The 17,519-nt window shown below is 46.1% G+C and overlaps 1 protein-coding gene across 1 annotated transcript in view; it reads left to right on the forward strand.

Annotated features, from left to right (window-relative positions):
* stpg2 (sperm-tail PG-rich repeat containing 2) overlaps positions 1-17,519 on the forward strand; it is a 364,377-nt gene that overhangs the window by 16,612 nt on the left and 330,246 nt on the right. The window contains exon 3 of the mRNA XM_078225153.1: positions 11,995-12,121. Within this exon, the coding sequence (XP_078081279.1) occupies positions 11,995-12,121 (127 nt within the window). The remainder of the gene's footprint in view (positions 1-11,994; positions 12,122-17,519) is intronic.

Below are 17,519 nucleotides of genomic sequence, written 5' to 3' on the forward strand. Positions count from 1 at the left end.
AACATACAGTGAAAAGTATTGTTTTTTGCGTGCTAAACAGACAAAAGCATACCGTTCATAGATAAGGAAACAAGAAAGTGCAGAATGTAGCGTTACAGTCATAGCTAGGGTGTAGAGAAAGATCAACTTAGTGCAAGGTAAGTCCATTCAAAAGTCTGACAGCAGCAGAGAAGAAGCTGTTCTTGAGTCGGTTAGTACGTGACCTCAGACTTTTGAATCTTTTTCCCGAAGGAAGGTGGAAGAGAGAATGTCCGGGGTGTGTGGGGTCCTTAATTATGCTGGCAGGCAGTGGGAAGTGTAGACAGAGTCAATGGATGGGAGGCTGGTTTGTGTGATGGATTGGGCTACATTCATGACCTTTTGTAGTTCCTTGCAGTCTTGGACAGAGCAGGAGCCATACCCAGCTGTGATACAACCAGAAAGAATGCTTTCTATGGTGCATCTGTAAAAGTTGGTGAGAGTCGTAGCTGACATGCCAAATTTCCTTACTCTTCTGAGAAAGTAGAGGCATTGGTGGGCTTTCTTAACTATAGTGTCGGCATGGGGGGACCAGGACAGGTTGTTGGTGATCTGGACACCTAAAAACTTGAAGCTCTCGATCCTTTCTACTTCATCCCCATTGATGTAGACAGGGGCATGTTCTCCTTTATGCTTTCTGAAGTCGATGACAATCTCCTTCATTTTGTTGACATTGAGGGAGAGATTATTGTTGCCGCACCAGTTCACCAGATTCTCTATCTCATTCCTGTACTCTGTCTCATCATTATTTGAAATCCGACCCACTACGGTGGTGTCATCAGCAAACTTGAAAATCAAATTGGAGGGGAATTTGGCCACACAGTCATAGGTGTATAAGGAATATCGTAAGAGGCTGAGAACACAGCCTTGTGGGGCACCGGTGTTGAGGATGATCGTGGAGGAGGTGCTGTGGCCTATCCTTACTGATTGTGGTCTGTGAGCTAGGAAGTTCAGGATCCAGTCACAGAGGGAGGTGCCGAGGCCCAGGCCACGGAGTTTGGGGATGGATTTCGTGGAATAATAGTGTTGAAGGCTGAGTGTACTCAATAAATAGGAGTCTGACATAGGTTTCTTTGTTATCTAGGTGTTCCAGGGTTGAGTGCAGGGCCAGGAAAATGGCGTCAGCTGTGGACCTGTTGCAGCAGTAGGCAAACTATAGTGGATCCAGGTAGTCCGGAAGGCTGGAATTGATTCGTGCCATGACTAACCTTTCGAAGCACTTCATAATGATGGATGTCAGAGCCTCCGGCAATAGTCATGAAGGCACGCTGCTTGGTTTTTCTTAGGTACCGGGATGATGGTTGTCTTCTTAAAACAGATAGGGACCTCAGATTGTTATAAAGGGAGGTTGAAGATGTAGGTGAATACCCCCGCCAGCTGATCTGCACAGGATCTTAGTGCATGTCTGGGTACCCCATCCGGGCCAGTCGCTTTCCGTGGGTTGACTTTCGAGAAAGCTGCTCTGACATCTGCAATGGTGACTCCAGATACAGGTTCATCCAGGGCTTCCAGGGTGGAGGGCATGTTCTTGCTGACCTCTTGCTCAAAACGGGTGTAGAATGCATTGAGCTCATCAGGGAGGGGTGCGTTGGAGCCGGCGATTTTACATGTCTTCATCTTGTAGCCTGTTATGTCTTGCAGACCTTGTCATAGTCGGCAGGAGTCGGTGTGGCTAGCCTGGGACTCTAGCTTGGTCCAGTATTGTCTTTTGGCATCATTGATGGATCTCCTTAGATCGTACTGGCTTTCTTGTATAGACAGTAAGAAGTCTCACAACACCAGGTTAATTTGGTAGCAAAAGCCACTCGCTTTTGAAGCGCTGCTCCTTCACCAGGTGAGTGGGAGTTGTGTTCACAAACAGGGCATATAAAGACACAAACTCAATTTACAAAATAATGGTTGGAATGCGAGTCTTTACAGGTAATCAAGTCTTAAAGGTATAGACAATGTGAGTGGAGAGAGGGTTAAGCACAGGTTAAAGAGATGTGTATTGTCTCCAGACAGGACATTTAGTGAGATTTTGCAAGCCCAGGCAAGTCGTGGGGGTTACAGATAGTATGACATGAACCCAAAATCCCGGTTGAGGCCATCCTCATGTGTGCGGAACTTGGCTATCAGTCTCTGCTCAGCGACTCTGCGCTGTCGTGTGTCGTGAAGGCTGCCTTGGAGAACGCTCACCCGAAGATCAGAGGCCGAATGCCCGTGACCGCTGAAGTGTTCCCCAACAGGAAGAGAACACTCTTGCCTGGTGATTGTCGAGTGGTGTTCATTCATCCGTTGTTGTAGCATCTGCATGGTTTCCCCAATGTACCATGCCTCGGGACATCCTTTCTTGTATAGGTCAGTGTCGGTGTCAGTGTCGACCCGGGATCGAATCCCACCACTGTAGATGGTGGAATTTAAATTCAATTAAAAAAAGGTATCTGGGATTAAGAATCTACTGATGACCATGGAACCATTGTTGATTGTCGGAAAAACCCATTTGGTTCACTAATGTCCTAATTAGCGTCCTAATGTCCTAATTGTTAACTAATGGGGTGGCATGGTAGCACAGTGGTTAGCACTTCTGCTTCACAGTGCCAGGGATCTGGGTTCGATTCCCGGCTTGGGTCACTGTCTGTGTGGAGTTTGCACGTTCTCCCCGTGTCTGTGTGGGTTTCCTCCGGGTGCTCCGGTTTCCTCCCACAGTCTGAAAGACGTACTGGTTAGGTGCATTGACCCGAACAGGTGCTGGACTGTGGTGACTGGGGAAATTTCACAGTAACTTCTTTGCAGTGTTAATGTAAGCCTTACTTGTGACTAATAAATAACTTTACCTTTACTTTACTTTTCCTTTAGGGAAGGAAATCTGCCGTCCTTACCCGGTCTGGCCTATATGTGACTCCGGAGCCACAGCAATGTGGTTGACTCTCAACTGCCCTCCAAGGGTAGTTAGGGATGGGCAATAAATGCTGGCCCAGCCAGCGACGCCCATGTCCCACGAATGAATAATTAATAAAATTCCCCTTAAATTCTTCTTTGCTATTTGCCTCAACTACCCCTTGTGTTGGCAAGTTCTACATTGGCACAAAGCTCTGGGTGATGTGATGTTAGTTTTTCTAACTCCCAAGTTTACCATTAATTAATTTAGAATGAATGAATGAAGATAATAATATAATAAATTAATACCATTAATTTTCTTGCAAAACATGGGAGCCTGTTGTTTCAATAATTCACTACACCTGGCATGCAGAGATAATCTCTGATTCTGGTGGAATATTTATTAAATAACTGAGATAGGAAAGGGCATTAGTCTCTTCAGTCTGTTTATGTACTGCTGCCATTTACCCCCGACAAGTTAGACTACTCTTAGGTCACTTTGCAATGTTACTGAAAGGACATTGAGGCACTGGAGAGAGTGTAAATAAAGGTTCATAAGAGGGAGATCAGAATCATAGAAACCCTACAGTGCACAAAGAGGCCATTCGGCCCATCGAGTCTGCACCGACCACAATCCCACCCAGGCCCTACCCCCACATATTTTACCCGCTAATTCCTCTAACCTACGCATCTCAGGACTCTAAGGGGCAATTTTTAACCTGGCCAATCAACCTAACCCGCACATCTTTGGACTGTGGGAGGAAACCGGAGCACCCGGAGGAAACCCACGCAGACACGAGGAGAATGTGCAAACTCCACACAGACAGTGACCCGAGCTGGGAATCGAACCCGGGACACTGGAGCTGTGAAGAAGCAGTGCTAACCACTGCGCTACTGTGCTGTCCAGGAAAGATTGACAGCTAGGCTGGGAACCCTCTTCCCAGGCTGAGTTGACCAGATATAGGTAGATCCCTACAGTGCAGAAAGAGGGCCATCCGGCCCACCGAGCCTGCACTGATCCTCCGAAAGAGCATCCCACCCAGGCCCTCAGCTCCACCCTATCCCCGTAACCCTGCATATTTACCATGGCTAATCCACCTAACCTGCAAATCTTTAGACACTAAGGAGCAATTTAGCATGGCCAATTCACCAAACCTATGCAATCTTTGGACTGTGGGAGGAAACCAGAGCTCTCGGGGGAAACCCACGCAGAGATGGGGAGAGCGCACAGACTCCGCACAGACGGTGACCCAAGACCGGAATTGAACCTGGGTCCCTTGCGCTGTGAGGCAGCAGAGCTAACTGCTGTGCCACTGTGCCACTCATACTTAAAATTATGAAGGGGTTTGATGAAATATGATGTGGAGATGCCGGCGTTGGATTGGGGTGGGCACGGTAAGAAGTCTCACAACATCAGGTTAAAGTCCAACAGGTTTATTTGGTATCACCTGATGAAGGAGCAGCGCTCCGAAAGCTCATGATTCCAAATAAACCTGTTGGACTTTACCCTGGTGTTGTGGGACTTCTTACTTTGATGTAATATGCAAAGAAACTTCTTTATCCAGAGGGTGGTGAGGATGTGGAACTCGCTACCACAGGGAATGGTTGAGTTAAATGGAATAAATATCAGGTTACATTGTGGGATACTGGATGGGTTTTAATTTTTTTGTCGGGAGGTAGATGGGTCAGGTAGCAGCTCGTTAAGAATGGGCTGCCTTTTATCACCTTTCCAGCACTAATTACTGCTGATGTAACACCCATTTTACTTATTCACACTCCAAGTATGAGCTGCCAAGTGTGTACCTATTGTAAATTTAGGCATTGCGATAGAAATCTCGCACTGCACCCGCATGATTGCCCTGTCTGTATTTAAGTGCCGGTTCACAGAGTGTAAACCTGTAAGAGACTAGGAGACCATAAAGAAATAGTTTCTCTTTATTTATGTTATTAAAACACTTCATAAGACCATAAGATATAGGAGCAGAATTAGGCCACTCGGCCCATCGAGTCTGCTCTGCCATTCAATCATGGCTGATATTTTTCTCATCCCCATTCTCCTGCCTTCTCCCCGTAACCCTTGATCCCCTTATTAATCAAGAACCTATCTATCTCTGTCTCAAAGACACGCAATGACCCGGCCTCCACAGCCTTCTGTGGCAATGAGTTCCACAGATTCACCACCACCTGGCTGAAGAAATTCTTCCTCATCTCAGTTTTAAAGGATCGTCCCTTCACTCTGAGGTTGTGCCCTCAAGTTCTAGTCTCTCCCACTAGTGGGAACATCCTCTCCACGCCCACTCTATCTTGGCCTCGCAGTATGCTGTAAGTTTCAAGACCCAGACTCTTCAACCGCTCCTCATATGACAAACCCTTCATTCCTGGAATCATTCTTGTGAACCTCCTCTGGACCCTTTCCAAGGCCAGCACATCCTTCCTTGGATATGGGCCCCAAAACTGCTGACAATACTCCAAATGGGGTCTAACCAGAGCCTTATGCAGCCTCAGCAGTACATCCCCGCTCTAGCCCTCCAGAAATGAATGCTAACATTGAATATATGTTGATGTATGTTCATGATGTTGAAGACCTCGATCAAATCTCCTCTTCACCTGAACTATAAAAGCAAAATACTGCAGATTGTGGAAATCTGAAATAGAAACGGAAAGTGCCGGATATACTCAGCAGGTCTGGCAGCGTCTGCGGAGAGAGGAACAGAGTTAACATTTCAAGTCCAATGTGACTTCTCTTCGGAACTTCCCTTAACTCCCTCAGTCAAAAAAGGCAAAAAAACATCCAAAAAAACCCAAAAACCAAAAAAAACCCCAAAAAAGGAGAGTAATGCCAGCCTCTCCAATCTCTTTCCTGTGATTAATTGAATTTATGTGTCTTTGTTGAGGCTCATGCAATGTCGGTCCATAGAATTGCAGTATTCTAATTGCTAGCTCGTTATTTTAATGTAACCAGGCAGTTAAGGCACACAAAGAAGTCTCACAACACCAGGTTAAAGTCCAACAGGTTTATTTGGTAGCACGAGTTTTCAGAGCGCTGCTCCTTCATCAGGTGAGTGCAGGATTTGGTTCACAAACAGGGCAATGCGAGTCTTAACAGATAATCAAGTCTTTACAGGTGCAGACAATGCGAGTGGAAAGAGGGATAATCACAGGTTAAAGAGGTGTGAAATGTCTCAAACTGGGACAGTTAGTGAGATTTTGCAAACCCAGGCAAGTCATGGGGGTTACAGATAGTGTAACCTGTAAAGACTTCTCGGCCTTTTGGCTAAGATCAAGTGTGGTTATGCGGATGCTGCATTTGGTTGAGGTCATTAGGTTACATTTTAGCTTCATTTGAAGCAATTTTTAAAAGTGGCAGCTCGGCCTTTTGGCTAAGATGCAAATTAGATCAAGCCTTGGAGGAGGAAGGCTTGCGCCTCCTCCAATCAGCTTGGCTCATGAAGATCAGGCCCAAGACAGGGGTTGCAGACCCTGCCTTGTCAGCTTGGATTGGAAATGTCTCAACTTGTTGAGAGTCTGAATTGGACTTGATTTGATTGAATTGGAAAAGTTTTAAAAAATAACTTGTAAAGACTTCTTGGCCTTTTGGCTAAGATCAAGTGTAGTATGGATAGGATGCTGCGCTTGGTTGAAGTCATTAGGTTACATTTAAGCTTCATTTGAAGCAATTTTTAAAAGCGGCATCTCGGCCTTTTGGCTAAGATTCAAATAAGGTCAAGTCTTGGAGGAGGTGAGTCTGCACCTACTCCAATCAGCTTGGCTCATGTAGATCAGGCCCAAGACAGGAGTGGAGACCCTGTCTTGTCAGCCTGGATCGGAAATGTCTCAACTTGTTGAGACTCTGAATTGGACTTGATTTGATTGAATTGGATTAAAAATACAAAAGACTTGATTACCTGTTAAGACTCGCATTCCAAATATTATCTTGTAACTGAGTTTGTGTCTATATAGGCTCTGTTTGTGAAACAAATCCTGCACTCACCTGAGGAAGGAGCAGCACTCCGAAAGCTCGTGATTCCAAATAAACCTGTTGGATTTTAACCTGGTGTTGTGAGACTTCTTACTGTGCCCACCCCAGTCCAATGCCGGCATCTCCACATCATGGCACACTAAGACTTCCAATTGTACGAACGCCAGACTCCTGTGCTCCCCCCATGCCCTGTGACCCCTTTAACATCTAGAAGTCTATTTCCTTCTTAAACATATCCAGTGACTTGGCCTCCACAGCCTTCTGTGGTGGAGGATTCCACAGGTTCACTGCGTTCTGAGTGAGGAAGTTTCTCCTCATCTCATTCCTAAATGGCCTATCTTGTATCCTGAGTCTGTGACCCCTTGTTCTAGAACCCTTCCCCCCAGCCCAGGGGGAAGATCATCCCTCATCCAGTCTGTCCAGCCTTGTCAGAATTTTATACGTTTCAATGAGGTCCCCTCTCATTCTTCTAAACACCAATTATCACCGCAACAACTCAGACTCCCAGGGGTTTAATCCTCGATCCAGCTGGGGTGGATTTGGAACCTGTCTCCTTACCCTAACCCTGGTGAAGATCGTGGCAGCCTGGTGGGTTACAGGCCTTTTGGCAGGGAGCCGAAGAAGAAATATGCAAAGACTAGGCCCTAATCTATCCCTCACTGTCTAGTTATCTGAGTTATAACCTCCTGCTTTTAAGACACTACTTAAAACCTAGCTCTAGACCACCTTTTTGGCCACCTGTCCAACTATCTCTTTATATATCGCTCCTGTGATGCACCTTGGGAGGTTTTGCTACTTTAAGGGGACGACGGGTGGGATTTTCCTGTCCTTCCTGCCAGTGGGATCTTGCGGCAAACACCCCCGCGGTGGGTTCCCTGGCGGCGGGGTGGAAATAAGCCTTACAAAACACCATAAATGTTGGCGGGACTGGAAGATCCCACTGGCGGCCAATGGCAAGCCACCTCCATTGCTGGAAAGCATGCGGCAGGGTGGGGCGGGGGGGAGGGGGGATGGGGAGGGGAATCCCCGCTTACATAATGGCAAATTGTTGCTGTGAATTGTAAAGAATAGCAAGATTGGAGGATGTTTTAAAAATGTACTTCTGTGTAAAAGGTACAGTCATAAGACCATAAGACATAGGAGCAGAATTAGGCCACTCGGCCCATCGAGTCTGCTCCGCCATTCAATCATGGCTGATATTTTTCTCATCCCCATTCTCCTGCCTTTTCCCCATAACCCCTGATCCCCTTATTAATCAAGAACCTATCCATCTCTGTCTTAAAGACACTCAATGACCTGGCCTCCACAGCCTTCTGCGGCAAAGAGTTCCACAGATTCACCACTTTCTGGCTGAAGAAATTCCTCTTCATCTCTGTTTTAAAGAATCGTCCCTTTAGCCTGAGGTTGTGCCCTCTGGTTCTAGTTTTTCTTACTAGTGGAAACATCCTCTCCACGTCCAGTCTATCCAGGCCTTGCAGTATCCTGTAAGTTTCAATAAGTTCCCCCCCTCATCCTTTTAAATTCCAACGAGTACAGACCCAGAGTCCTCAACTGTTCATGTGTGCGTGCGTGCGTGCGTGCGTGTGTGCGTGCGTGCGTGCGTGTGTGTGTGTGTGTGTGTGTGCGCGTGTGTGTGTGAAACGACCTTGAGGGAAGCGTTAGCTACAATATGAAGTTACATGATTTATGAAGGGACTCCCCCCACCCTTGGGAAGGGACCTGCTTTGCAGTGGGGTGGCTTATAAGGTCTGTTATTAATGGGCATCATTTGTAGCCTTCAGGAAAACATATGTTTTGGGAGTTTGCTAACCTTCACTGTTGTGCTTCAAAGTGAACCGTTCAAACGTATATGTGTCAAAGAAATAGGCTTTTTTTTTCCTCTCTCCTTCTTTCTGGCACTTGAGCTAACGTAAATAAAACACATACCCGTAAACAAAAGCCACAGTTACTGCGAACAGTCTCATGTTGAGTGAGCAGTCCCGTTGCATTTAGTTGGGTGCGACATAGAATCCCTACAGTGCATTCAGCCCATCGAGTCTGCACCAACAACAGTCCCACCCAGACCCTATCCGCGTAACCCCATATATTTACCCTAGCTAGTTCCCCTGACACAGAGGGTCAATTTAGCATGGCCAACCCACCTAACCCACACATCTTTGGACTGTGGGAGGAAACCGGACCACCCGGAGAAAACCCACGCAGACACGGGGAGAACGTGCAAACTCCACACAGACAGTGACCCAAGCCGGGGATCGAACCTGGGTCCCTGGCGCTCTGAGGCAGCAGTGCTAACCACTGTGCCAACCGTGCCGCTCGCATTTAGATGTTGTAAACCCTTAACAGATTTCCCAGAATGCAGATGTCCTGAACTAAGGAGTTTATTTTCTTGAACCTCAGAGATCTCTTTCAGACTGTGATCTGCTTAAAAAGACAATACACAATCCAAAAGTGGCCAAATTTAGCGACCCCCACTTATGCCATTGTTTGTACATGACTGGGAAGGTTCCTGGAGGTAACGGGAGGGTTTTCTGTGGCAGAGTGAGGGCTGAGGCAGAAGGAAGGAATACAAATCTGCCCGAGTTTTCTTATTATAAATATTTCTCAATATTTGTACCAGTGTCTGGGACAGCATTTATTGCCAACGGCCCTCAAGAAGGTGGTGGCGAACCGTCTTCTTGAACCATTACACTCCATGAGGTGCAGGTACACCCTGAGTGCAGTTAGTGAGGCGGGGGGGTGGTGGCTGTCGGGGGGGGGTGTTCCAGGATCTTGACCCAGCTACAGTGTTGGAACAGTGATATTGTTCCAAGTCAGGATGGAGTGTGGCTTGGACGGGAACTTGCAGGTGGTGGTGAGCCTGCCATGTGTCTCCTGCCCTTGTCCTGGATAGTAGAGGTCGTGGGTTTGGAAGGTGCTGTCAATGGAACCTGGATGAGTTGCTGCAGTGCATCTTGTAGATGCTACACGTTACTATGAAGGTGCTTTGGTGGTGGAGGGAGTGAACATGTAAGTAGGTGAATGGGATGCCAATCAATCCCATTTGGGCACCATAGTTAGCGCTGCTGCCTCACAGCGCCAGGGACCCGGGTTTGATTCCAGCCTTGGTCACTGTCTGTGTGGAGTCTGCACATCCTCCCCGTGTCTGCGTGGGTTTCCTCCGGTTGCTCCGGTTTCCTCCCACAATCCAAAGATGTGCGGGTTAGGTGGGTTGGCCATGCTAAATTGACCCTCTGTGTCAGGGGAACTAGCCAGGGTAAATATGTGGGGTTACGGGAATAGGGCCTGGGTGGGGGATTGTGATGGGCCTCCTTCTATGATTTTATAAATTATCTTGCTTTGTATCGGGTTTCTGGAGTGTTGTTGGAGCTGCACTCATCCAGGCAAGTGGGGAGTATTCCATCACACTCCTGACTTGTGCCTTGTAGATGGTGGACAGGCTTTGGGGAGTCAGGAGGTGAGTTCCTCTCCGCAGGATTTGCAGCCTCTGACCTGCTCTTGCAGACACAGTATTTATATGTCTGATCCCAGTTAAGCGGACTAGCTTAATGAGGACCATCTTGGAGTTTGAAGCTTCAGGACACTGGCGGACTTGGTTCTTGATAATGAGGTGGCCCAAGAAGATTCAGGGGCAGTTTTCTGGACCTGCCTGACACAGTCGCAAATCCCGCTATGGCCGGAAACTCTCACAAGGTGATCATCATGGGATTGATGATGGGGAGTTCGCAGTTTGAGATCTTTCCCACCACCAGCCGGTGACATCATCAGGTTCACTCCCAGCCAGTACGTGAACCAGATTACCATACATTAACATCTATTTAAATATTCAAAACTGGCTTAACGCTGTGTCTTCCAGAAGCATCAAATATTCCAGGAACCACTACAGGTCTCCAAAAACGGAGACCAGACGTGATGATCACTCCAGGGGGTTCGGAGGCCAGTGTAGCCCCTCCTGGGTGGCAGGGATATGGCTGGGTAGTGCCCTGGCTCCTGGTACCCTGGCTCTGCCAACCTGACATAGCCACCCTGAAATAAAGGGCGCCCGGATCTCTGAGGAGCCGGACATGCTGCTGACTTTTGACCCCACTCATTTCAAAGATCTTGCAAAACATGCCCCTGCCAAAAAGTGACGGAGTGTAGGAAGGTCGCAATCAGGATTGCGCTGCCCAAACCGGTGGAAATCACACCGGGTTTCCCACCCAAGATGACACTTTGTAACTTGTTCCAAAGTTCTGCCCTAAGTGTCAGTAGCGTAACATTCAGGAAATAGTGATCATTGTATCATAAGGTTTAGGGTGATGGTAGGACAGGACAATGGGCAATCCAGAGTAAGGGTAATTAACTGGGGAGAGAGGCAACTTAGATGGGGCAAGAACAGAGATGGGCCAGTTAGACTGAAAGGAAAGTGTGATGGGAGAAACTGCAGTTGAACAGTAGACTACCTGAAAACAAGAAATGGTTTGAGCACAGTCAAAGTATATTCCCTCAAAAAGGAAAGGCAGGGCAAACAAATCCAGAGCTCCCTGGCTGAAATAAGGAGATAGGAATCAAGATAAGAAAGAATATGTGTGCTTATGACAGATATCAGGTAGAAAATACAGTTGAGAATCAAAAGGAATACAGAAGGTTGAGAGGGCAGGTTAAATAGCACATTGGAGAAGCAAGGAGGGATCATGAGAAAAGACTGGCAGCCAACAGAAAGGGGAATCCCAAAGTCTTTTATAGGCACATAAATAGTAAAAGTAAAGTTTCAAGTAAACTTTAAAAGTAAAGTTTATTTATTAGTCATAAGAAAGGTTTACATTAACACTGCAATGAAGTTACTGTGAAATTCCCCCAGTTGCCACACTCCGGCACCTGTTCGGGTCAATGTAACCAGCACGTGGGAGGAAACTGGGGCACCCGGAGGAAACCCATGCAGACACGGGGAGAACATGCAGACTCCACACAGTCAGTGACCCAAGCCGGGAATGGAACCCGGGTCCCTGGCGCTGTGAGGCAGCAGTGCTAACCCACTGCGCCACCGTGCGCCCACAAGGATGGTAAAATGAAGAATCGGGCCAATTGAGGAGCTAAAAGGGAATTTACATCTGGGGCATGGCTGAGGTATTAAATCCATGTTTGCACCTGTCTTTACCAAGGGGATAGATGATGCCCAGGACATGGTGACAGAGGGGGAAAATCTGTCACTGGAACGGTTCAAAATTGATAAGGAGGAGGTGTTGAATAGACTGTCGGTACTTAAAGTTGACAGGGAACTGGGACCAGGTAAGATGCATCCAAGGGTATTGAAGGAAGTGAGAATGATAATTACAGGGGCGCTGGCCACAATCTTCCAGACATATCTAGACTCAGGGGAGGTGCACAGGGCTGAAGAATTGCAAACATTACACCCTTGTTCAGTAAAGGTTGTAAGGATAAGCCCCAGCAATTACAGAGCAGTCCGTTTAACATCAGTGTTGGGAAACCCTCCAGAAACAATTGTTCGGTATGGAATTAATTGTCACATGGGAAAATGCTGGTTGATTAGGAAGAGCCAGCATGGATTTCTAAAGGGGAAATCCCGTTTAACTAAATTGCTGGAGTTTTTTGAGGAGGTAACAGAAAGAATCAATGAGAATAATGTGATGCATTTGGATTTTCAAAAGTTACAGTGCCACACAACAGACTCGTGAGAAAAGTTATAGCTCATGGAATCAAAGGGACACTAGCAATGTGGATGCAAAATTGACTTAATAATAGGAAACAGAGAGTCAATGGATATTTTTCAGGCTAGAGGAAGGTTCATACTGGAGTTCCCCAGGAAGTGATGTTAGAATCCTTGCTTTTCATGATATATATTAATGATCTAGAATAGATCTTGATGTGCCGGGGATAATGTCAAAGTTTGCAGATAATACAAAACTTGGAAGTATTGTAAACAGTGAGGACGACATTGTAGAACTTCAAAAGGATATAGACAATAGGTGGAGTGGGCGGACAGGTGGCAGAGAATGCAATGCAGAGAAGTGTGAGGTGATGCATTTTGGTAGGAAAAACATTGACAGACAATATAAAATATATGGTACAATTCTTAAGGGGGTGCAGGAGCAGAGAGAATGGGTGTATTTGTGCGTAGATCATTGAATTGGCAGGACAGGTGGAGAGAGCAGTTAATAAAGCAGATAGTATTCTGAGCTTTATTAATAGGGGCATAGAGTACAAGAGCAAGGAGTTTATGCTGAACTTATACAAGACACTAGTTAGACCTCAGCTGGAATATTGTGTACAATTCTGGGCACCACTCTATAGGAAGGGTGTGAACACTTTGGAGAGAATGCAGAAGAGATTTACAAGAATGGTTCCAGGGGTGAGAAACTTCTGTTATGAGGATAAATTGGAGAGGTTGGGACTGTTCTTCTTGGAGAGATGGCGGTGGCTAAGAGGAGATGCTCAAAGTCATGAGGGGAGCTGGACAGAGTAAATAGGGAGAAACTGTTCCAGCTCTCTCCCAGTTAATTATTCCAAATAGCAACAACTCATTGCGGAAAACAAAACTTCACTTTTTGTCTACTGACCTTTCTGTCAGTAAAAACAGTTTTTACTAAAGTAAAAAAAGTAAAGTTTATTTATTAGTCACAAGTAAGGTTTACATTAACACTGCAATGAAGTTACTGTGAAATTCCCCAAGTCGCCACAGTCCGGCGCCTGTTCGGGTCAATGCACCGAACCAGCACGTCTTTCAGAATGTGGGAGGAAACCGGAGCACCCGGAGGAAACCCACGGAGACACGGGGAGAACGTGCAGACTCCACATAGACAGTGACCCAAGCCGGGAATGGAACCCGGGGCCCTGGTGCTGTGAAGCAGCAGTGCTGGAGAATAATGAGATATTATGCCACTGTGCCACCGTGCCACCCTTTACCCTTTCAAAGCCTGTGATTTTGAGCACCTCGGTTGAATCTCCCCTGAACCCCCCTTCTCTGCTCGAAGAAGAACAAGGCCCTTTCTTCCAGTCTCTCCATGTAACTGAAGTCCCCCTCACTCCTTGGTACCATTTGTGTAAAATGGGTATTGATTTATCGAAGCACAGTGAGAACTTGGCGACTATCAAATTTCAACTGAAATATTACATTATTCATTCCGCAAAAGAAGAATGTGAAGCAACATTAAATGTTTATGGAATACAACCTTGGCCTGACCTTAAGTTTAAGCCATCTTACTATTCTTAATAATTCACACAGAAAATGGCACAAGAGTGACTGGGAGTTATAGATGTGGTCATTTCCTATCCTGGACTACAATGGCCGGGTAGATTTGTGAACCCATTGCCCGTATATTTACCACCAACCTCTCCTTTCAGAACCCAACACTGGAGTTAGTTTCTCTTGCATTTTCAATTTTGCTCATCGTACAAGTGCATAATTAGATTCAAGTTAGCAGGCTGCCTTCAGAGAGGTGACTTCAGAGGTTAAACTAGAAGTCAGCTTCATTGTCGACGTCCTTTCCCCCCGGAACGGTGAAGGCCCTGAAATATTTTCACTCTAGCCACCGAGTCACCTGCGGGGAAATAATGAGGGGGAAACAACCCATTAACAGGGGAATCAAAGCACGAGGGTACTTTAACTCGGTATTCCACTTTGCACTTACTTATGTGTGAAATCATTTTAAAATAAGTTCCAAAGAACCTTCCCCATCCATTTGGTTGTCAGACTGAGCTAAGATCAGTAATTCTTCCACAAATTAATATTGCAGCTTGCGCCAGAGTTAGGAGGCAGGACCTAGAAGAATTTGCTCCAATTAAATCATATTTTATCAGCTAAATGAGTAATTATGGTCCAGGGTGACCTTGGCATGGCACTTTGAGGCAAGGATGAATTTGGTGATTTAAGATTATTAGACCAACATTAATTATTTCATACGATGTTTGTTTTCCTAACAGGCGTTTAACTCAGTGATAAATGGGGAATTCTTACCTGAGTGTCAAAAAGGTCTCTGAAGCAGAGGCCAATCTGCATTATTTATAATTCAATGCCTTTCAGTTTCCAGTGCAGTAATCAATACTCTCAGCTGCAGACAGTAGGTCCTGAAGATATATTTCTTATTAATATTGTGTTATCTAAGGAGCAAGCTTACAAATATGCCTCCCTTTGAAATTAGATCCAGTAATGATTCTTGAAAGAATGGTGGGCATTAATAAATGATCCTTGAGTCAAGAATCCAAAAAAAAACATTCTTTGACTTCTGGAATCCACTGGAGATTTGTTAAGACTCTCGCTGTGTGTTTTCAATGAGCTATCTATTTGGAGGTGCAAAAGTCATCCTGATTTTGTAGTTTCATCATAGAATCCTACAGTGCAGAAGGAGGCCCTTTGGCCCATTGAGCCTGCACTGACCACAATCCCAGCCAGGCCCTATCCCCACTACCCCACGTATTTACCCTGCTAATCTCCCTGACACTGAGGGGCAATTTATCACGACCGATCCACCCAACCTGCGCACCTTTGGAATGTGGGAGGAAACCGGAGCTCCCGGAGGAAACCCACACAGACGCGGGGAGAACGTGCAAACTCCACACAGTCACCTGAGACCAGAATTGAACCCGGGCCCCTGGCGCTGTGAGGCAGCAGTGCTAACCTCTGTGCCACCGTGCCAGCAGAGGTTTCTGTGCCCTCAATAGCAAGCAGTTCCACAAAATATGTTTAGGAAGATCGAAAGAGGAGGAGACCTTTGAGTCTCCCGAGCTTAATCTGCAACCATTCGAGGAGACGATGGTTGATCTGTAGCTATCAGAACGAATAAAATAATCTTTCTCAGCCTTTGATTATAATTACAACCCCCCAATTACAGAATCATTTTCATAAATTTTTTCCGTGCCCCTGTTACGGTTCCAAATATTCTTCCTGTCAGATGTCCAGGATAATGCACAATATTGCAACACCAACTACTCGAGTCAAAAACAGAAAACTCAGCAGGTCTGGAAGCATCTAAAATGTATTTATTAGTCACAAGTAAGCCTACATTAACACTGCAATGAAGTTACTGTGAAAATCCCCTAGTCGCCACAGTCCGGCGCCTTTTCGGGTACACTGAGGGAGAATTTAGCATGGCCAATGCACCCTAACCAGCACGTCTTTTGGACTGTGGGAGGAAACCGGAGCACCCGGAGGAAACCCACGCAGACACCGGGAGAACGTATAGACTCCGCACAGACAGCATCCCAAGCCAAGAATCGAACCCGGGTCCCTGGCGCTGTGAGGCAGCAGTGCTAACCACCGTGCCGCTATGGAGAGATAAAATAGAGTTAACGTTTTGAGTCCGTGTGACTCTATTTCAGACTTCTTCAACTGTTAGGATGTCGGCACCACTCTCTTGCTTGTCTATTTAAGGTTTCTTTATATAAAACTGAGAATTCCATTGAGGGTTATAAGAACAGGATTATAGGCCATTAAGACTCTTCACCTGATCCGTTATTCAATTAAATCCCAGCTGATCTCTTGCACAGTCTCATTTACCTCAGTAACACCCTCATTTGGCCAAAAGCTCAACTTTGATTTTTTTTCCAGAACCAACAGTATTTTGGGGAAGAAATTACCAGATTTTCACTCCCCTTTATGTGAAGAACTTCTTCCTAACATCAAACTTGAGTGACCTGGTTCTAATTTTAAGGTTCTGTCCCTAACTCCGGGATCCCTCACCAGAGGGATAATTTCTCTCTCTCTTCTCCTACACATCGTATGTCTTTAAGAGGGTGTTGATGACCAGGGACTTCCATTGGATTGGTCCATGATGATGCTTGGCAAAGTAGTGCAGCTTTGCCTTCTGCAGTATGGCTGACCTGGAACTCTCCCACTCGTACCGCCTGCCATCAGGTGTATTGGGGTGAGTTACAGGCTGAGTGATCAATATTATGAACGCACCTTCTATAGACATCAAGTCCTGAGTTGGGACTTGAACCCAGAGCTTCTGGCCCAGAGGCAGGGCCATTACCTGCTGCACCATATGCCTCCCTCTCTCTGTGTCTATGCCATCAGATCAGTTAGTTGTCCTAAACATCCTCATTAGATCACCCTTTAATCTTTTATAATTTAGGCAATACAAGTCTGGCCCATATGCAATCTGTCCTCATATTTTAACACTCGTAACCCAGTAGCATTCTGCCACCTCCATAAACTTGAGCTCTGCATCCCATATCCTAATTCACGCTGTCCATCCCATTTGCCCATCAACCTTGTGCTCACTGGACTTAAATTGGCACTCAATCTGGGAACATCTTAATACTCTCAGTCTTGTTCCCAAATCCCTGCATATTCCCATCCCACCCTATTCCTGTAGCCTTCCAAAGCCTCACAACACAACCAAATATCTTCCTAAGCCCCAAAGTTGCAATGCCTTGCCTGAATTTCTCCGCATCATCTATCTATTTGTCTGTCTATCTATCTATCCATCTCTTTCTTTCTTTCTCTCTTTCTTTCTCTTTCTTTCTCTCTTTCCTTCTCTCTTCTTTCTCTCTTTCTTTCTCTTTTTCTCTCTTTCTCTTTTTCTCTCTTTCTCTTTTTCTCTCTTTCTCTCTTCCTTTCTCTTTCCCTTCCTCCCTCCCTTCCTCCCTCCCCATTGGCCAAGCCATTTGGCCACCTTGCTTGTCATACCCTTACAGGACCTGGTGAAACATTGTGCTGCGGGAAAAG

Source organism: Mustelus asterias, chromosome 1, assembly GCF_964213995.1.
Source record: "Mustelus asterias chromosome 1, sMusAst1.hap1.1, whole genome shotgun sequence".
NCBI lineage: Eukaryota > Metazoa > Chordata > Chondrichthyes > Carcharhiniformes > Triakidae > Mustelus > Mustelus asterias.